Source organism: Trichosurus vulpecula, chromosome 2 (assembly GCF_011100635.1).
Source record: "Trichosurus vulpecula isolate mTriVul1 chromosome 2, mTriVul1.pri, whole genome shotgun sequence".
NCBI lineage: Eukaryota > Metazoa > Chordata > Mammalia > Diprotodontia > Phalangeridae > Trichosurus > Trichosurus vulpecula.
Window position 1 is genome coordinate 156,713,523 of NC_050574.1, and position 22,599 is coordinate 156,736,121.

Consider the following 22,599-nt stretch of genomic DNA (forward strand, 5'->3'; position numbering starts at 1 on the left):
ATCATACAATTTAATTTAATTTTAATTTGAGGTAAGTGCTATAGTTATTAATATAATACAGTATAATATAAAATGACATGATATAGTAAATAACATATATTAGGTGTTATATAATATATGTATAATAACACAGTGCCTGGCACATAGTAAGTGCTTGACACATGCTTGTTGACAGCCCCATTTTGCATTTGGAAAAGCCAAAACTCATAGATGTTAAGTGAATTGCCCACAACAACACAGCTAGTAAGTGTCATAAGCAGAATTCAAACGGAGGTCTTTCTTGGCTCCAAATCTAGCACTCTTTTTATGTACCAACCTTCCTAAGCCTGAGCTTGCCCATCTGTAAAATGAGGGGCTTGGACTAGAAGAATCTCTTAGGCTCCTTCTATTTCTAATCCACCTTTTTTGTGAAACTTTGTGCGACATTAGTCAAGCTCAATACCATGAAGTATAACTATAGTGTAGGGACAATAGGTATAGATATGCCCAGAAGTTCATAGGAGACAAAAATCAAAGATAGGAGTCAGCAATAAAATCCTCAGTCTTAGACATTATATGTAAAAGCACAAAATATAGGGAACAAGCAAGATGAACTAGAGATGCTAGTGAAAAGAGTCACTTAAGACCTTCAGGAGGCCAGTAACTGGATTTTGTCTCTGAAAGAGTATACCTTATCCCAAAGTACGAGGATAGACAAAGGAAGGTCATGGAGTAGAATTATATAAGTTAATGTGAGGGAATCCAGAAACCAGAGCAAGAAAAGTGAGGTGGAGGGCAATGGAAGCTGAGATAGAAGTGACATCAGAGCATTCTATGGATTCTTAGGTCTAAAAAGAGGCCCGGTGGGGAGGGGGCAGAGCCAAGATGGTGGCTGGAAAGCAGGGACTTGCGTGAGCTCTCACCCAGGTCCCTCCAAAAACCTCTAAAAATGGCTCTGAATAAATTCTAGAACTGCGGAACCCACAGAATAGCAGAGGGAAGAAGGGCTCCAGCCCAGGACAGCCTGGATGGTCGCTGGGTAAGGTCTATCACACAGACCTGGGAGCAGAGTGGAGCAGAGCCCAGTGTGGGCTGTGCCAGGACCAACCAGACCTGGAGCTGGGTGGAACAGGCCCTAGAGCCCTGAATCAGTGAGCTGTGGCAGTTACCAGACTTCTCAACCCACAAGCACCAAAGACAACAAAGAAGGTTAGTGGGAAAAGCTGCGGGGACAGAGCAAAAGGAGTTCCCAGTTTGGCCACTGCCCGGGGGGCAGCAGAGGTGGTGTAGCTACAGAACTACAGCTGCAGTTGCTTCAGGCCCCAGGCCCACCTGGTGGAAGGAATTAAGTAGTGGATCTGAGCAGGACTGCAGAGTTAGCTTAGATTTGAGTGGCGGTCAAGGTTGGCAGTTCTTGGAAGAGGAGTAGCGCTGGAGTGGCAGAGCTTGCCATGTAGCTCTGAAAACAACAGCGCAGCCCCTCAAGCTTAGAAAAAAAGTACTCTATACTCTATGAGCAGTCATACCCCGATGAAAAACTCAAGGGTCAAGTACGTTGGCTGGGAACACAGCCAGGCAGATTCAGACTCAGACTTTGGAATCTTTCTCTGGTGACAAAGAAAACCAAAACATACAGCCAGAAGAAGTCAACACAGTCAAAGAGCCTACATCAAAAGCCTCCAACAAAAACATGAACTGGTCTCAGGCCATGGAAGAGCTCAAAAAGTATTTGGAAAAGCAACTTAGAGAAGTAGAGGAAAAATTGGGAAGAGAAATGAGAATAATGCAAGAAAACCACGAAAAACAAGTCAATGACTTGCGAAAGGAGAACCAAAAAAAATACCGAAAAAAATATTGAAGAAAATAACAACTTAAAAAATAGACTAACTGAAGAATGCCTTGAAAGGAAGAATCAGCCAAATAGAAAAGGAGGTCCAAAAGACCACTGAAGAAAATACCTTAAAAATTAGATTGGAGCAAGTGGAAGCTAGTGACTTTATGAGGAATCAAGATATTAGAAAACAGAACCAAAGGAATGAAAAAGCGGAAGACAATATGAAATATCTCATTGGAAAAACCACTGACCTGGAAAATAGATCCAGGAGAGATAATTTAAAAATTATTGGAATACCTGAAACCCATGTTCAAAAAGAGAGCCTAGATATCATGTTTCAAGAAATTATCAAAGGAAACTGCCCTGATATTCTAGAGACAGAGGGTAAAATAGAAATTGAAAGAATCCACCAATCGCCTCCTGAAAAAAGATCCCAAAAAGAAAACTCCTAGGAATATTGTCAAATTCCAGAGCTCCCAGATCAAGGAGAAAATACTGCAAGCAGTCAGAAAGAAACAATTTGAGTATTGTGGAAACATAATCAAGATAATACAAGATCTAGCACCTTCTACATTAAGGGACTGAAGGGCTTGGAATATGATATTCTGGAGGTCAATGGAGCTAGGATTAAAACCAAGAATCACCTACCCAGCAAAACTGAGTATCATGCTCCAAGGCAAAATATGGATTTTCAATAAAATAGAGGACTTTCAAGCTTACTCAGTGAAAAGACCAGAGCTGAATAGAAAATTTGACTTTCAAACACAAGAATCAAGAGGAGCATGAAAAGGTAAACAAGAAAGAGAAATCATAAGGGACTTAATAAGTTGAACTGTTTTGTTTACATTCCTACATGGAAAGATGATGTGTATAATTCATGAGACCTCAGTATTAGGGTACCTGAAAGGAATATGCATATATAGAGAGACAGAGGGCACAGGGTGAGTTGAATATGAAGGGATGATATCTAAAAAAAAATCAAATTAAGGGATGAGAGAGGAACATATTGAGAGAAGGAGAAGGGGGGGTGTAGAATGGGGTAAAATATCTCATGTAAAAGTGGCAAGAAAAAGCAGTTCTGTAGGAAGGGAAGTGGGGGCAGGTGAGGGGGAATGAGTGAATCTTGCTCTCATCAGAATTGACCTGAGAAGGGAATAACATACACACTCAATTGAGTATCTTACCCCACAGGAAAGAAGGAGGAAGGAGATAAAAAGGGGGGACAACAGAAGGGAGAGCAGATAGGGGGAGGAAGTAATCAAAAGCAAACACTTTTGAAAAGGGACAGGGTCAAGGGAGAAAATTGAATAAAGGGGGATAGGATAGGAAGGAGCAAAATATAGTTAGTCTTTCACAACATGAGTATTGTGGAAGGGTGTTACATAATGATACGCATGTAGCCTATGTTGAATTGCTTGCCTTCTTAGGGTGGTGGGGAGGGAAGAGGGGAGAGAATTTTGAGCTCAAAGTTTTAAAAACGGATGTTCAAAAAGAAGTTTTTGCATGCAACTAAGAAATAAGACATACAGGCAATGGGGCATAGAAATCTATCTTGCCCTACAAGAAAGTAAGGGAAAAGGGGATTCAAGGGAGTGGAGTGACAAAAGGGAGGGCTGACTGGGGAATGGGGCAATCAGAATATGTGCCATCTTGGAGTGGGGGGAGGGTAGAAATGGGGAGAAAATTTGTAATTCAAACTCTTGTGAAAATTAATGCTGAAAATGAAAAATATTAAATAAATGAATAAATAATCAAAACAAATTTAAAAAGAGGCCCAGGATACAGAGTTCTGTAAACCACCAACAAGCCAGGCACAGAGGTTTGATATAGTAACAATGATTGGCTTCAATGATTGCAACAATGAATGACTTCAGTGATTGTAACAATGAATGATTTCAATGATTATAAGATTCAATGATTGTAACAATGAATGACTTCAATGATTCAACAATCTCTCTGCCCAAATCAGAGCTGATAAATTCACAGCTTTCTTTAATGAGCATTTCTTTCTTCAAAATGAACAAGAAGTGACAAGAAGGAATTGTTACTCTGGAACTGATTCTGACCAAGAAGGAGGAACAGGTTATGGAAGTTCAAATGGTGAAAACTTTAATGGGAAATGGCCATGTTATCTTAATGTTTGTGATAAAGAACAGGAGGAAAGTCAGGCGTGGTCTTACCCACCCAAAGACAGAAGTGGTTGGCATGAGTTTAAATCCAAGATAAGTGTAGGTAGGGTAATAATAATAATGCTATAGTGTCTAGTACATGCCAGGCACTATGCTAACCACTTTACAAATGTTACCTCATTTAATCCCCACGACCCTGAGAGGCAAAAGCTATTATCACCTCCATTTGATAATTGAAAAAAAACTGAGACAAATGGGGCTTAAGTAACTTGCCCAGGGTCTCACACAACTAGTAAGTGTTTCATGCTGGATTTGAACTCAGGTCTTCCTAACTCCATTCCCAGCACACTATCTACTGTGCCACCTAACTATAGTCAGTGAATTCAAACTGCTTGGCTGGATGAACTACATCCCAGTGTACTGAAGAAAAAAATGCTTGAGAGACATGAATGCTGAAGCCATTAGTGAGCTTTGGAAAATTATAAAGATCAATGAGAAGAGTGTGTAAACCTAAAAATAGGTAAATGGTTCATTTTTTCAGGAAAAAAAAGATGTTTTCTGAAAACTGTATGCTCAAGAGTTTAATTTTGATTTCTAGAAAAATCTGATGACATACTGAAACAGTGGTAGGGAACCTATAGCCTTGAGGTCACATGTGGTCCTCTAGGCCCTCAAGTGCTTTAACTGAACCCAAACTTCACAGAAACAATCCTCTTGTTAAAAGGTTTTATTCTGTAAAACTTGGACTGGATCAAAAGGCCTCACTTGAAGACCTAGAAAGCCACATGTGGCCTTGAGGCTGCAGGTCCTCCACCCCTGTACTAAAAGAAGGTTGGTTTATGAAAGTTTAGTAAAAGAAGTGAGGGTCACTAATAGTATAGATTCAATAAGAATAGGCCATGTCAGGCTATTCTCATTTACTCCTTTGACTGGATTACTAGATGAGAGATTTTGAAGTACTTGACTAACAGATTCAGAAAATGACATCGATAAAATACACCTGACACATAAAAGCATTAAACAAAGTTTCTTAGGGTGTCTTTGTGGATAAGATGAAGAGAGAAGAGCTAGATAATAGTTATTAGGTAAGTTCAGTGGTCAGGTTATTGAATGACCAGAGTCAACTTGGAAGGAAGGCTTTAGTAGAGAACCCCAGAAATATATCCTTGGTCCTATATTATTTTAACATTTTATCCAGGACTGAATGTCAAGACAAAGCTTGTTAAACTGTAAATGACGCAAAACTGGGTGGGATAGCTAATAACCTGGATGACAGAGTCAAGTTCCAAAAAGATCTCAGTAGGCTAGAATGACCAGAAAAAAACTGATAAGAATAACGTCCTGGGGGCAGCTAGGTGGTGCAGCGAGTAGAACACAGGCCCTGGAGTCAGGAGGACCTGAGTTCAAATCTGCCCTCCGACAGTTCACACACTTACTAGCTGTGTGACCTTGGGCAAGTCACTTAACCTCAATTGCCCTGCCTTTCCCCCTGCAAAAAAAAAAAAGCCAGACAATGATTCGTTCAAAGCCAGACAGCCAGACAATGATTCATTTCAACATTGTGATATGTGACATGTGACAGCCAAAAAGCTCAATTCATTCTTAGGCTGTCTTAGGAAGGCTATCCAGAAGGAGAAATAACAGTCTCATTCACTGTACTCAACCCTAGTTAGACCACACTTGAAGTACCATGTTCTGTTCTGAAAGCAACATTTCAAGAAAGATATTACTAAAATTCATGTGGAGCATATGGCCAACTTGATGGGAAGACTGGAGATCATGGAGAATCAATTGAAGGTATTAAGGCTGTTTAATTTAGAGGATGGGGCTGGGGCTAAGGCTACAGCATTTGGAAGATTATGTGTGAAATAAGGATCCAATTTGCTCTGTTTGACTCTAGGAGGTAGAATTAGAAGCAGTCATTGGAAGTTACTGAAGATCAAGTTTTCAGCTTGATGCAAGGAAAAATTTCCTAACAATTAGAATTGCCCAAAAGCACAATAAGCTGCTTTGAGCGGTAGAATAAGTTTGACTCCATTGAAGGGCTTTAAGTAGGGATTGAATAATGACTTGAAAGTGATGCCGTAGACAGAATTCTCTCCCGAGAATAGGTTGGACTAGGCAGACATTGAATTCTCCATCTACTCCGAAATTTTATCATTCTACAATTCTTCCACCGTTCTCTAAGTGTTTCATTGGTTTAATGAAAGAGTGTTGACTTGGGAGTCAGGAAACAAGTTTGAACCCTGGCTCTAAACCTCTACCATGTATTTTTGGGCTACTTTATTTATTTGAGACCTCATTTTCCTCATCTGTAAAGGGAGGAAATTGAACTAAATGATTTTCAAGGTCTCTTCCAGGCCTAACAAACATTCTATGATTTGAATCCCAGCTCTAATACATTCTAGTTTCATGACATTGGGGAAGTCACTTAATCTCTTTGATCTTCAGTCAGTTTTTTCATGTGTGAAATAGGAATAAAAATATCAGCACTAGCTACTGTCAAGGAGTCATTGTGAGGAAGTGTTTTATGAAGGTGAAAATGCAATACAAATGTGAACTATATTAATACGTTATATATCACAGAATCCTACAGCTGGAAGGGACCATGGATATCACCCCATCCGACCCTCTCATTTTGCAGTTAACAGTAAGTGCCCCAAGAACTAGAATTTTCATTCATGATTCTCTGTCCTCCACAGTGCTGGGCACACAATAGGTGCATAATAAATGGTTTGTCTTAAACTCATTGATGACACTCACCATGCATTTTGTTGCTCCTCCGGAAAACAGCATCATCCTTGTCAACTGTACCAGGGGCAGTGCAGAAATTCCTGATGTTTTCATCCAGGTACCAGCTTTGATTTTCATCAACCAGTGTGAACATCACTATAAATTCTTTATTGACATCAGTTCTGATTGCTGGATTATTAGTCAGAATTCCTGCAGGACATACATATATTTTTAATTGTGAAGTCAAGGTGGATGCTAACTAAATTAGGAAGTAAGTTTTAGCACTATGTTCCCTTGATGGTGTTATTTGATAACCATTGAATTGTTTAAAAAGTCATGCGTATTTTATCATGGAAATAATAAAAATTATAATAATAGCTCATATTTATGTAGTCTGCAATACATATCTATGAATTCTGAAGACACAAAGAGAAAACATTACTTTGAGAAGGAACTGTGTTGTGTGTTGTAGAAAGGATTTACAATTTACACTTACAATTCTGAAATTCTAAGATTCTGGAATCTAGGGACTATCTTAATTGGACTAATTCATAAAAGTGGGAGTAGCATGGGGGAACAAGCTGAAAATTGATGGAGAAAATGAGAAACTGTCTCCTGAAAATTAGAGACTGCTAATAGTCTTTGTCCAGAAATCATAACTTCAGGCCTAAAACTCTTCTACCCTTTCATAAGTAAGGGGAACCATATCCACTCAGAAAAAAATCCAAAACTGCTCAGTTTGTTGTAAGAATAAACAAAAACAAACAAAAAATGCATTAATCTTATTATTTGTTGTCATGGACAGAGGCCAAATAAATAATTTTATTTTGCTTGGTTGAATTCCTTACTTTTGAATGGTCCAGACACATCCATTAAGGCTGAATTGTTCTAAAAGAATCAGCCTAATGACAGGTCTTAAAAGGTTGTGAATGGTAGTCACCATCAGCCTGATTTACTGCCCTCTTTCATTTACAGTCACATCATTATCAATCTGAAGAGTTTCCTTATCCTTGAAGGTTGAAGTGTGAAAACAAGGGAGCACATTTTGCAGGTAACAAGGGACAGATAGCATCAGAATTAGGTCTGTTACACACACAAGCTGGCAAGTAATCCAAGAACAGTCCCCCATGGAACTTCCATGAGATCATTTCTTCATACCTTTTTTGCAAACCAGTAGTGGACCTATTAACCCAGAGCATATGTCCTTCGGTGCATCAATGTGAGAATGGTAAACCCAGGTCAGGCAGTTGGCATCTGCAAAAGTAGGGGCATATTCTTCCCTTGCAGGCCAGACATAGGTATAATTTTTACCAGGAGCAACCATGTCATCATCCTTATTTTTTCCAGATGTTCCATCAGGATATAGAGCTCCTAGGAAGAAAAAGAAAAGACAGTGATCACAGACTTGAAACATGGAGATAGTTTTCTATTTCTGGATTCCCAGTATTAGTCACTCAAATTCAATTCAAAGCTAAAGGCATTTTATTGAATGACTATTAAGGATAGGAGGCAGCTAGGTGTTGCCGTAGATAGAGTGCTGGGACTAGAGTGAGGAAGACTCATTGTCATGAATTCAAATCTGGCCTCAGATACTTATTAGCTGTGCGACCCTGGGCAAGTCACTTAATCCTGTTTACCTCAGTTCTTCATCTGTAAAATGAGCTAGAGAAGGAAATAGCAAACTACTCCAGTATCTTTGCTAAGAAAATTCTAAATGGGGTCATGAAGAGTCAGGCATGATTGAAAAGTGACAGAATAATAAATAGCAGTAAGGATAGGGACTAGATGCGATTTCAATGGGACAGGGAACTTCCAGGTGGAGAAACTTCCTTTACCAATGTCGGTCAGCATCTTCTCAGCAACTGATAGTTTTAGAGAGGCATGTAGCCAAGCAATTAAGTGTTTACCCAGAGTCATAATGCTAGTATGTTTCAGAGGCAGGAGCTGAACATGAATCTTTCTGGTTTCAAGGCAAGTTCTCTACCCAATGACTACACCATTCTGCCTTTTCTTTTCCTTTCTAGCATTATGCAAATCAGTATGGAGGTATATCAAAAAGTACATGCCACAGTCTCTGTCATCCAGTCACAGTTTTGTTCAAGAGATAAAATTTATTTGTATGACATAATTCAATCTGATTCAAGAATATTTATTAGGTCCCACAACATGCAGAGCACTTAGGCTGTTGGATGAGATACAAAGATAAATCCAGCAGTGGGTGCCTTCATGGAGCTTTAATGTCCGTTAGCTTAGTATACAGATATACTAAGTATACTACATGATTAAATGCTAAATTAAATATAATCGAATGCCAAAATGTACAGAAAAGACAGTAAGCTTTATTAGGCGGTCAAGAAAAGATGAGATCAGGGTGGGCCAATTCCCACTGAAGGTTTCATTGACTTCACATTCCACCTTGAAGCCTGGGTTGGGTTATGGAGAGGTGAAGAGGTGGACAGAGGGCAGTCCTAGTGAGGAGAATAGCATGGCATGTCATAGAATCACAGGATTCATGGCACTACACCCCCAGTGCCTTTGTTTGTTACTGTCCCTTCTCACCTCTGTCTCTAAGGATCACTAGCTTCATTCAAAGCTCAGCTCAGGTACCTCCTCCAAATATGCTGGAGGCTTTCATCTGGATTTCTTGGCACTGCATATATACCAATGGAATATATTGGATGTCTATTGTTTATCCCCTGCTCACCACATGACCCGTCCTCCTTCTTTTCCAACCATACATCTCTCTGATGATATGCCTTACAGTTTTCTTATTTGTACAATACTTTACTAGGAATATATACTACAGTAAATTAAGCTATCAATCAATAAGCATCTTATTAAACATTTACTCTGTACCAGGAAATATACTAAGTTCTGGTGAATATAAGTAATGGCAAAAACATGGTCCCTGCCTTCAAGGAGCTAACATTCTAATTATTCCAAAAATTTGTACTTCTGAAAAATTGTATATGCAACACATGCTCGTGTCTACCATACACTTCTCTATTGTCCTCTGAGTGCCTCTCGACATTAATTCTACATGATTCACAATCATCCCAAAAAAATATTGATGTTTAAAAGATGACCTTTTATAACAGGAAGAATCTTGGGATTTTTAAAAGTACCACTTAATGCCAAAGAGATCATAAAATGGGAAAAGGACCCACATATACAAAAATATTTATAGTAGCTCTTTTTGTAGTGGTCAAGAATTGGAAATTGAGGGGATGCCCATCAACTGGGGGATGGCTGAACAAGTTGTGGTATATGATTATGATGGAACACTGTTGTGCTATAAGAAATGATGAGCAGGTGGACTTCAGAGAAACCTGAAAAGACTTACATGAACTGATGCTGAATGAAGTGAGCAGAACCAGGAGAACATTGTACACGGTAACAGCAACATTGTGTGATGACTAACTTTGATAGACTTGGCTCTTCTCAGCCATGCAAGGATCTAAGACAACTCCAAAAGACAAATGATGGAAAATGCCATCCACATCCAGAAAAAGAACTATGGAGTGTGAATGCAGATCAAAAACTATTTGCTCTCTTTGTTGTTGTTGCTTCTTCTTTCTCATGGTTTCTCCCTTTGGTTCTAATTCTTCTTCACAACATAACTAATGTGAAAATACGTTTAATGTGAATGTGTGTGTATAGCCTATGTCAGATTGCACACTGTCTTGGGGAGTAGAATTTAGAACTCCAAATCTTATGGAAATGAATGTTGAAAACTAAAACTAACTAAATAAATAAAATTTAAAAATAAAAGTACCATTTAAAAGGATCCAAGACAGATTGGAGGGTCTGTTCTGGTATGGGGCAGAAGTTGTCAGTACTTGCTTACCAGAATACTGGAAATGGCATTATATTCATTAGCATTTTAATGGAATTACACTACCTTTTGGGGATGGATCCAGGCCAGCCATGTCATATTCCTCTTCCAACTGTGCTTCTGACTCCCCCAATTTCACCACTTTTACTCTGCTGCCGTCTTACCCTGAAACATCCCTTTGCCATGCCAGCCCTCTTCTCCCATTGGTGAATTCCTTGTGGGGGGAGCCTCCACTGAGGGAAGGCGCCCAGGCTGGCCATGCTTCATTCCTGTCCTAGCATGCTATGCCTGTTATCCCTTCCCCTGCTTCTTTTATGTGTAATTTTCCCTCATTGGAATGCAAGGTCCTTGAAGGCAGGGACTTCATTGACTTCCCATTCCATTTGTTTTATTTGTGTTTATAACCTCCATACTTGGTACAACGCCTGGCGAATAGTACATGCTTATTAAAAGCTCCAAAAGACTCATGATGGAAAAAGCTATCCACATCCAGAGAAAGAATTATGGAGTCTGAATGCAGACTGAAGCAAACTATTTGCTCTCTCTCTTTTTTTTGTTTTGTTTCTTCTTCTCATGGTTCATTCCATTGGTTATAATTCTTCTTTACAACTTGACTATTGTGAAAATAAGTTTAACGTGAAGGTAGATGTAGAACCTATATCAGATTACATACCGTCTTGGGGCGGGGAAGGGAGAGGAGAGGGTGGGGAGAAAATTTGGAACTCAAAAACTTGTGGAACTGAGTGTTGTAAACTAAAAATAAAAAATAAATTTTTAAAAAAAGCATATTTCTTACCTGCCTTATAGCTGCCCAATTTTTACCAATATCGAGTCCACATTAATCAAATGAATATTGAACCACTCTCCTGCAACAGACAAGTATTGAGCAGGCCTACAACATGACTAAACTTCCTTTATGCAGAAATTACTCTGCACAAAGCACCATATAAGAGTCAAGGTGCTGCCTTGCATTACAGCTAAACAATATCAAATTCCAAGGATCTTAGAAGGAACCCTATCGCACCCCAACCCACACATGTACATATAACAGAAGCCTCTAATGATTTCATTTTCTAGGGGATACCCACATTTAGTAGACCAAGTCCAAGCTGTGATTATAAAGTAATAAAACTGTTTCTTTAATAAACAAACACACCAGATCGTACACATCCATGTAAATGGGGTCCCTTTCAAAGCAGTTAGCTCTGCAAGCAGTACACTTATTCTAACTTTGATGCTATTGCTCAAAAATTTTTTGGAACACTTTCTGAGAAGGTGCCTGCAGATCCCAAACTCCTCAGTGGCAAAGGAATTTAATCCTTTGGGGGTGAACGAGTTTTAGAAAAGACTGGGTCTCATTCAGAGTCAATTCTGATGAATGGGAGGCAGGTAGACCCAAATAGGTAGTATCATTTTTAGTCCAAAAGAAGGTGTAACCATAAATTAACTAGAACGAATGGCTTGGCTCATAAATTCATCAGTTCTGAAGACAATTTCTTTATTTTCCTTAATTAGTGATAGGTAAATTATGATTGACTGCAACATGAAGTAGGAAGTGGGAGTGACCACAGGTTCAGGCAAAGTGAATAAATAAATATTGACAGCAATGACTCACATTTATGTACCACTTTAAGAATTACAAACCATGTTATTCTTTACTGTAAAGTAAGCAGGTCAAGAATTATCATTCTTGTTTTGAAGAAAGGAAACTGAGGCACAAGATGCAACTAGAAAATGTCATGGTCAGGATTTGGTCATTCAGTCAACAAGCATTTATTAAGCATTTTTAATGTGCCAACTGCTGTGCTAAGCACTAGACATAGGAAAAAAAGGAGGGGGAGGAAATACTGTTCTACCTTCAAAAGTTCACAGTGAGGTGAGGAAACAACACCGTAAAACTATGCACTTTCAAGATTTATGCAGAAAAGAAAAAAATCAAACAAAAATTGACTAATATATTGGCACGTTCCTACACGTAGCTCAAACCAATCCAAAACACCAAGCATTCATTAAGGACCTATTATATCCAAGACACTGTGAAAATACATAGCACAAAACACTCCTTGCTTTCAAGGAACTAATTTCTCCTTGTTGAATACAATATTAAAATAGGTTAAGTATCTGTATCTAGTATATTACTTGTCCTAACTGTGGATGTGTTCCCCAAAGTTCTGTTCTGGTCCCACTTCTCTTCTTCCTCTAGCCCTTAGTTATTGAATGGGCATTGCCTCGAACAGACTTAGATATGGGAAAGACCTTAATTTAAAAAGGACAAGGTCACCCACTGCATCCTGGGCCATCGCCAGTCATCTTGACTTTTTGTCTTGCCATTGGACTCCAATGACTCTGGAGAAGAGAGTGTCTCACTTAAATCCAATTCACTCGCAATGCCAAGGCATCACCCTTGTAATGTCATTGGTCCTCTTCGAGAATGAAGGATGAACAACAACTCTATATTGGTAATCTCAATGGTGTCCATAGGTTTAATTACCAACTTCATGCAGACTCCCAGATCGACATATCCAGTTTCAGGCTCTTCCTCGGGTTTCAGTCAAGTATCAGTAGTCGCTTATGTGACATTTCAAACTGAATGTTTCAGAGATGTTCTAAACGCAGCATATTTAAAACTGAACCCACTATCTCTTCTCTTAAACCTTTCTCTCTTCAAAACTTCACTATTTCTGCCAATGGCACCATTGTCCTTTCAATGTCTCATGCTCATAATCTTAATTCCTCGCTCTCCCACATTCCACATATCCAATCTTGCTGTTTCTACTTTCATAACATCTCTTGAATCCTACCCCTTTTTCTCCACTCAAACAATTGTCACCTTAGTTCAGGTCCTAATCACTCCTCACCTCAATTATTGTAATAGCCTCTTAACTGATCTCCCTGCCTTAAATCTCTCACCACTGCACGTCATTCTTCACACTGTTGCCAAAGTAATTTTCCTTAAGCACAGATCTCACCATGTGACTTCTCTATTCAATCAACTCCAGTGATCCCCAGTTGCCTCTAGAATAAAATATAAACTTTATTTAAGCTGTTAAATTTAAACTGTTTAGCTTTTAAAGCCCTATACAATTTGATCCCAACCTAAGTTTCCAGCCTCATTGAATATTATGTCCTCCCTCACTCTGAAATCTAGCCAAACTATCTACTTCCTTACTTTTCATACACAACATTTCATCTCCCATCTCCACGCCTTTGCATTGGCCATCTCCCATGCCTGAAATTCACTCACTCTTTAACTCTGCAAGAGTCCCTCTTCCTTTAAGACACCATCTTCTACATAAAGACTTTCCTGATCCCCTTAATAGCTAATTCCCTTTCCAAGATTATTCATAGGACTCCCCTTTCCTCCTTCACTGTTGTCTACTTGCTCTTCCCTGAATTTGTTATTACAAATACTGCTTCAATGTCTTTGCATAGGTGGTGCTTAAATTTAGAATGTATTCCCTCTTCTCCTCTGTCCCTGAGAATGCCCGGCTTTTTTCAAAGCTCAGCTCATACATTGTCCCCTATAAGAGGCTTTTCCTGAACCTCCCAGCTGTTAATGTTCTCTTCTTCAAATAATTATGAATCTGGTTATCAACCAATCAAGTATTTATTAAGCACCTGTTATATGACAGACACTGTGCTGGGTGCTGAGGATAGAAATGCAAAGAATAAAACAATCCCCACTCACAAAGATCTTACATTCTTGCAGATAAGACGAGTGTATATGTAAATACATATGGCAGGAATATAGTCAATAAATACTAGCATATATATGAATATGTGTATATATACATATGTGTGTATACATATATATGTTTACAAAGTAGTTAAACGTGAGCTAGTTTAAGAAAAAGGGTTACTGCAATAGTCTAGGCTAAAGATGATGAGGGGCTGAACTATATTAGTTGTCACAGGGGTAGAAAAAGGTAGAAAGATGTAAGACATTGCGAAGGTAGAATCTATAAGACTTGGCAATTGATTGTATATGGGGGTATGATGGAAAGGGAAAGGTACAGATTCTCCCCATTCAAATACCTTAGATTTCTTTTGTATATATTTGATACACAGACACATATATTAATGTACTACTATTCCTTGATATAATGTAAAGTCTCTGAGAGTAGAAACTGTTTCATGTGCATCATTGCACAAGTTCCTACCAAAGTATGGGCACATAGCAGGCACTTTATAAATGCTCGTTGATTGACTGACTGATTCCAACTCTAAAATTCTGTAAGGGATGACTCTGTTATGAATCCCTATGCACAAGGAAATGATGTGTGGAACAATGCTGGTGCCCTCCACAGACATAGGTAAATTTGGAGGAAGCGTATATTAAAGAGGGAAGAGAAGTTCCATTTTGGGGCCACCAAAGTTAAGATGGGATATCCAGTTTGAGTTGTCTCATAGTGAGTTGATGCTGAAAGAGCAGGGCCCAGGAAAGAGATTAGAGTTGGATGTATGGTATAAATCTGGAAGTCATCTGCACAGAGATAATTAAACCCATGGGAACTGATGAGACTATTAAGAGAGGGGGTGTAGAGAGAGAGGAGGGCCCAAGATTGAACCTTGGGGGACACCAGTAGGCAGGGGGAAGATATGGATCAGGATTCAGCAAAGGAAACTGAGGAGCAGTCAAACAGGTAGAAGAATCAGAAGGAACCAGTGTCATGAAAACACAAGGAAGAGAGAGTATAGGAAGAGGAGGTAGTCAACATTGTCAAATGCTTCAGAAAGATGAAAAAAAAAAACATGAGGACTGAGAAAAAGCCAATGGGTTTAACAACTAAGAAATCCTTGGTAACCTCAGAGAAAGCAATTTCAGTTAAATGTTGAGGTTGAGAAGTAGGTACAAAGAAAGCACACGCAATGAGCACAGATTATTTCTTCTAAGAGTTTCCCTATCAAAGGGAAGGGAGATGCAGGACCGCAGCTTAAGCAGAAGGTAGGTCACATGAAGATTATTAAGGATGTGGGAGACTTGGGCACTTTTTCAGGCAACAGGGAAGGAGTCAATGACTAAGGAGAGATTAAAGATTAGAAAGAAGGTTCAGAAGTTCTCCATGAGGAGCATAATAAGGTCGATTAGGGAAAAATTAAAGGATTGTTGTGTAACAAGTAGGGCCAGTTGAGGTTAGATAATACCAACATGCAGTGGACCCAGTGCACTATGTTATGTGACTTTCTTCACAGAGTTCAACAACACATTCAAGAGCAGAGATGGCTGGGAAGTAGCCTAGGATTGCTTTTGGCAAAGCAAGAATGACCACAGGACAAGAAACCAAAGCTTTTGAGAACATAGGTCAGTGTATGATTGAACTGGTTAACTCTTGAATCAAGATTGTAAAGACAGGAAAATGAGGACAGAGCTGGGGTGACCAACCAGCAGAACAAGGAATGGAAGATTTGATCAGGCATCCAGATCTAAAAAAGCATAGTGACAGCATTCCCAAGTACCTAATGCTCACATTTAGTGCCAGGCCTTTGCCTCATCCCAAGATGTTGGGTGATGATGCACCCTCAGCATTTGTATAGCACTTTAAAGTTTACAAAGTATATTACGATTTTATCTTGTTTTATCCTCCTCCAAATCCTGGGAGGAAGGTGCTATTATTTTACAGATAAAGAAAATTACTTTCCCAGGCTGGATTTGAACTCAGCTCTTTCTGACTCTAGCTTCAGCACTCTATCCACTGCAGCACTTAGCCACCTCAGATAGGCAAAATGTCCTGATGCCAAGAAGACTAGTACCCTATGTTTTGATCTTTGACTGGGCTATGGAGAGGAGGAGCTGAGTGGTGGAGGCTAAGGTCCTCAGGGAGAATCTAAAGGTAAGGCTATAGCCTTGGGTAGGGGGTCTGGAGGTGAGCCTCACAGCTCAATCCAACAGTGAGAGATTATTCTAGTTCCATGGTAAAGGAGAGTGCAGTGTTGCTTCAATAGGCTAAGGCAAAATGTCAGTGGACTCCAAGGAGGCAGGGGTTGAGGAATGCCTCCAAATCTAGTGCTAGAGCAAGACCAGAACCAGGGCACCCCAACCTTGCTTCTCTTGGATGATACCTAGAGCTAGGGTTATTCCACAGATTCCCTGCAATTCACTATGAGCATTCCTCTTTAGGAGCCTCCTGGTGGTGTTTACTCCCCAGCATGGACCTTTGCTGGACCTCAATTTTGTTATCTACAAAATGGCGGTAATGATAGCATCTACATCACAGGATTGTTGGGAAGAACAAGCAAGATAACAATGGTAAGGTGCTCTGCAAACGCTCTAGGTGAAAGCTAGCTATTATTATTACTAGAACCATATGATCATCAAGACTTGTTTATCTTAGGAGGGAGAAGGATGCAGAAAATCATCGTGGGCATGGAGGTATGGGGTCCTTGGCACATGTGAGTATAGGGACATCTGTATCCCACCCTACACTCCACTCAGGGTCCTCTACAACTTGAGCCCCATCTGCAGAATGGTAACCAATGCACCAAAATATTGGAGGGCCAACAGCGGTTAGAGTGCATGCAAAGATTCTCAGAACCGCAACTCCAGGATACTTCCAGACATTCTTGAGACTGTTTTTTCCTCAAAGCTCTGAGTCTGCCAGCAACCTCATTGGCCCCCATCCCTGGGCTCCCCTTGTCAGGACTCCTATATTTATTTAGTGTTCAGAGTTTTCAAAATGCTTTTAGATACATGGACTCATTAGATCATGTCATCAGCCCTAATGCTTCCTTCACTGTGGCTTATAGCACCAGCCAGTACCGAGGGTACCATCTTTGCTGTGCACTAGATAAAGGAAAAGTGCAGGAAACAAATATTATCCTAAATTCATCATTTACCAAGGGAAAATTATGGCATGACCTGTCACATGTACCTTGCCTGATGTGTTTCTCATTGCCAGTAAATTAACACAGATTGCATAATGTGTCTGGGATTATTCATTCTCTTCTTTCCATTCATAATGCAAAGGTGAAACCTAGGGTCGAAAAGCTGATGTTGAGATAATCTTCTGACATCTCAAACTTTAATCTAAAAACATTCCCAAATGGATGTTTTAAGAAAACCTGGGAAGACTTATATGAGCTAATACAAAATGAAGTAAGCAGAACAAGGAGAACAATCTCCAGTAACAGCAATATTGTAAGGAAAATCAACTGTGAAAAACTTAGTAACTGATCAATACAATGGGCTACCACAACTCCAAAGGACCCATGCTATAAAATGCTATCCACTTCTAGTGTGAGAACTCATGGACTATAAGTGTAGATTGAAATATATATATACATAAATATATATATATTTCTTTCCTGTCATATTTTTCTTTGTTTTTTGGAACCTGGCTAATGCAGAAAAATGTTTTGTGTGACTGTATATGTGTAATGGGTCTTGTCTTTCTTGTCTTCTCAGTAGGTGGTAGAGGGAGAGAGGGAAGGAGAGAACATGGAACTAAAAATTAAATTTAAATTTGAAAATAAAATAAAAAATAAAAACACCCCCTAAGAATATAATTGAAACTCCTTTGTGTATCAATGGAGTCAAAAGCATGCACACCCAGGTACATGCCCATGGGTTGCTTTGTCAATGTGTTGGAAGCAACAGCCAACAGGCATCTGGCCTGAAACAGACAAACTGTATATGAATTTGCACCAGGGAAACCCAACCTGGTTGGGAATTTTCTTTAGTAATGTGGCACTAGATATGGGCAACTAGATAATATAGTGTTCAATGACAGATTGGTTAACGAGTTGACTCAGAGAATAGAGCTCTGGACCCCACGTCAGGAAGATCTACATTCAAATTCAGCCTCACCACTTGCTACCTATTTGATCCTGGGCAAGTCTGTCTGCCCCACAAGGAAAATAATGGCACCTACTTCCCAGGCTTGTTGTGATATTAAAATCAAATAATATTTGTAAAATCTTTTGAAAACCTTAAAGCACTATATAAATGCTACCTGCTGCTACTGTTACTACTACTATGATTATGACTACTTCTACTACTACTACCAATACTACTCAAGAAAGTTGGCAAGACTGTGCAACATTGACATTTATACCGCCAGTGTGTCATCAAACTTTAGACCAAAATGGAGACCTAGGAAGGGCAGAGGAGGGAGAAGAGGAAGGGAGGAAAACAGGAAAGAAAGAAGGAGGGAGGGGAACAGAGGAAAGAAAAAGAGGAAGGGAAGAGGGAGGGGAAGGGAAGAAAAAAGGCAAGGAGAGAAGGATTAAAAGTCACAAATGAAGAATTCTAATCATTTTACTCTCATTCATGGTTCATACTACTTAAATGCATCAAATTGAAGAAGACACAATTAGGCAATACAAAGGGACTCTTTACCTTCTGAATCTTTTGCATAGAAAACTCCGTGCGGATGCAGAGAGTAGGGTCGAGAAGCAAAGTTCCTTAAATGAATGACAATCACATCGTCCACTTCAGCCCTCAAGATAGGGCCCAGGAATCCAAGCCAGGGAGGTTTGGGGATCTCCTTGGAATAGGTTCCATCTGTATACTGTCTGTAAATAGCCTTTTTGTAAACATTTCCAATCCTGTTGGGCCCTCTTTCGAGAAATAGAGTGGCAAGCCTGAAGCAAGAGAGATAACATTTTGAGATTGACTTTTAAAAGCTCTAGCAACAACAAGAAAAACAATTATAATGTCAAGTTCAAAGTCCTCTAAGGTCACTATTCCAGTTCTGCCTTTCACATTTAAAAGAGAATGACAATATACCCTCCCATGCTCTCTCTCACATCCACTCATTGATTCAACTAATATTTATTTCGAGGTGCTGAGCTACGTCCTGTGAGTAATACAGGAGAAATTTAAGATATGTCTCTTGCCCTAAAAGAACCTACAATCTAGAGACATCTGAGACACAGGTACACAGAAAATATAGTTATTTACTACACAAGGTCAGATGCCAAATGAAGGAGATAGACAGTATTCACAAATAGTCTCTTGAGCTCTATGAGTTCAAAGAAGGCAGAAATCATCATGGGTTGGATAATCAAAGAAGACGTCACAGAGAAAGTGATACTTTAATTAAATATTGAGGATTAGGTAGAATTTGAACAAGCAGAGAGGGGGCCTTCTAAATAGAGGGCACAAAATGAACAAAAGTATGGAGGTGGGAGAAGACACGGCATGTATGAAGGGCAGGGAGTGGAATGCCCTTGCTGGAGGAGAAGCCAACTAGTGAGAGGTAAGTTTGGATAAATAAATTGGGGACAGGTTATAGAGGGAATTATGTTAAGCTAAGGAGTTTAAACTTTATCCTATAGGAAATAGGGAACAATTGATAGTTTTTGAGTAGGAAAATGATACTATCAGAGCTATATTTTAGGGAAATTAATCAGGAAAAGGTATTCAGGTTGAATACAAAAAAAGGTATTCAGGTTGAATACAACAAAAGTTGAAGGTGTGGAAACTAATGAGGAATAATATAAGTATGAGATAGGAAGGCCTTGATGGGCCTGTTTGGTTGGCTGTGATGGAAATGGAAAGGAGGAGATAGATAATAGGATCCTGGATTATAAACCTAAAATGGACCTTACAAATCACCCAATGTAACTGTCTCACCTCAGAAATGGAGAAACCAGGAATAGGGAAGGGGAGGGAGGGAGAAAAATTTGGAAATCAAAATCCTATAAAAGTGAATGTTGAAAACCATCTTTACGGGTAATTCAAAAAAATAAAATAGTATTAAGTGGGAAAAAATTTTTAAAGAGAAAGCAAATCCAGGGAATCCACAAGTGGCATCCATTTAAGCTGTGGAGGGGGCCCAATAAAGCAACTTGCATAAGGTTACCACAAGAAGGAAAAAGACATGAGTACTGTAAGGCTGGAGGTGTGAATTGCCTTGGATGTTTATGTTCTCTAAGTATGTGTGCCTATCCACTTGTGAACTCTCTGGGTCCAATTTTCCCACTGATACCATGTATATTTGTGGGAGAGTGGACAAAAGGTTTATGTGGAAGATGTTGCATTGTTATTCTTTTATTATGTTACATCAGGAAATATCTTTACTTTGAGCTAATTGTATCAACTAGTTGAATATTAAAAGTGAAGGCAACCCAAAAAAATAAAGAAGGAAAAAAAGAAATGGAGAGATCAAGTCCTGGAGAGGTGAAGTGAGTTGTTCCATGTCACATAGGTAGCTGAGCCAGTATTCTAGCCCAGATCTTCTGCCTCTGAATCCCACAGTCTTCCCACCATGCAGGATCTGAGAGACATTTTTAAGGAAGAGTTGACAGTATTTCATGATTTAATTTTCTGTTTTCAACCTTACATCTATGACAACACTATTACTGCTGTTGTCACATAGAAACATTGGGGTTATTTTTTATTCTACTTTTTTAGCTTCTCATATCCAATTAGTTGCCACATTCTACTGACTCTGTTTCTCAAACACTGCTCATATCCATTCCCTCTTTTATTTCCAATGCCACTACTTTAGGACAAATCCTCTTTATCAATAGCCAGGAGTATTTCAACTGGTCTAAGAGAGCTTTGCATCTCCATCATCCTCCCATACTACACCAATACATCCTTCATATTTCTACCAAAATAATCTTCTGTCTGCATAAGTTTGTGTTCATAGCTTCTTATTACCTATCAAAAAAAGTTTTGCAACCTACACAATCTTTCCCATCTGTATTTCACATTTTTATTCTCCAACGACTTAATGTTCTGGCCAAATTAGATTATTCCCCTTAATGAAGACTGCTCTATTTTCTTTGTTTGGACTATCTTTTATATGTCAACATCTTCTCTTTCCCTCCTCACCTATTGAATTTCTACCTAGCCTTCAAAGATGAATTCAAACCATCTTTCCTCCATAGAGTCTTCTACAAACTTTTAAGTTAATTATGATCTTATTTCTCAAAAGTAATGCAGTTTTGTACTTCTTTAAGTATTTGTGGGGTAATATTTGCATATTTTAGCTATCTGTATTTGGGACTTACCCTTCCATTAGATTGTAAACTCCATCAGGGACTAGATTATGAGTTATCTAAACTTTGTGTATATGATAGCATAGTATTCTGCATCCAGTAGGTGCTTGATGGGTGTTTGTTTAACGGAAAAAACAAAGCAATGAATAAGTTTGGGTATTTTTGCTTTAAAAATGGTCACAGATGAGGTGACTTTTTTTCCTCTTTTCTTACTTTTTGAAGGATGACTATAATGTACTGAGACCAGTTCTTCATGGCCCACACACACATTGCTGCTATTGAAAGGGGAAGTCATTTCCCAGTTGTTAGTAGCCTACACTGCCACCAGCAATGATATGACTTCTTAGAATTATATCTTCTTTTGAGGAATCAAAAAAATCAGCAATCGTTTATTTTTTATTAAATTTTATTTTGTTTTTCAATGAACAAAAATTGATTTTTCTCTCCCTCCTACCCCTCACCATTGAAAAATATCTCATTTTTCCATTAGCCAGTCTTCCCAGGTTTCTCTGAAAACATTCCCTTTATCATTTCTCAAAGCACAATAGTATTGCATTAAATTCATATACTACAATTCATTTAGCTCCTCTCCAGCAGATGGGAACCTCCTTAGTTTCCAGTTCTTTGTCACCACAAAAAGGCTGCTATGAATATTTTTGTACATGTGGGCCCTTTCTCTATGTCTTTGATCTTTCACATAATAGCTTTTAAAATGCTTGAAAACAGCTCCTATGGTCCCCACCTAAGTAATCTTTTCTACAGGTTAAACATCCTCAGGCATTCATATGTCATAACATGGAGACCCCTTGCCATTCTGGTCACTCTCTTCCTACAACAATCCTGTAAAGTATTATTATCTGCATTTTATAGATGAGGAAACTGATGCCAAGAAAGATTAAGTGGTTTGCCAAGGTTAAAAAGCTAAGCAGTTCCTGAAACAAGACTCTAATTCTGGTCTCCCTGACTTCAAGACCAGCTCTCTATTCACTATGATATACTGCTTTTCCTGAATTCAAGTCAACAAGTTCAAATGAACTATATCTTGAATTCTGAAAGAAGTAAAGATTGTGATTACTTAGCCACTATCAGTGATATCTGGAAGACTATGGGAAATGGGAAAAGTCCATGAAAGACTAGAGAAG

At 39.0% G+C, this 22,599-nt stretch overlaps 1 protein-coding gene across 2 annotated transcripts in view; it reads right to left on the reverse strand.

The window, feature by feature from the left end:
• HEPHL1 (hephaestin like 1) overlaps positions 1–22,599 on the reverse strand; it is a 123,186-nt gene that overhangs the window by 58,723 nt on the left and 41,864 nt on the right. For both annotated transcript variants that reach the window (XM_036746688.1, XM_036746687.1), the window contains exons 2-4: positions 18,846–19,090; positions 7,834–8,046; positions 6,706–6,885 (exon numbers count right to left, since the gene is read on the reverse strand). In XM_036746688.1, coding sequence (XP_036602583.1) covers positions 6,706–6,885; positions 7,834–7,999 — 346 coding nt within the window. In that variant the 5' untranslated portion in view covers positions 8,000–8,046; positions 18,846–19,090. The remainder of the gene's footprint in view (positions 1–6,705; positions 6,886–7,833; positions 8,047–18,845; positions 19,091–22,599) is intronic.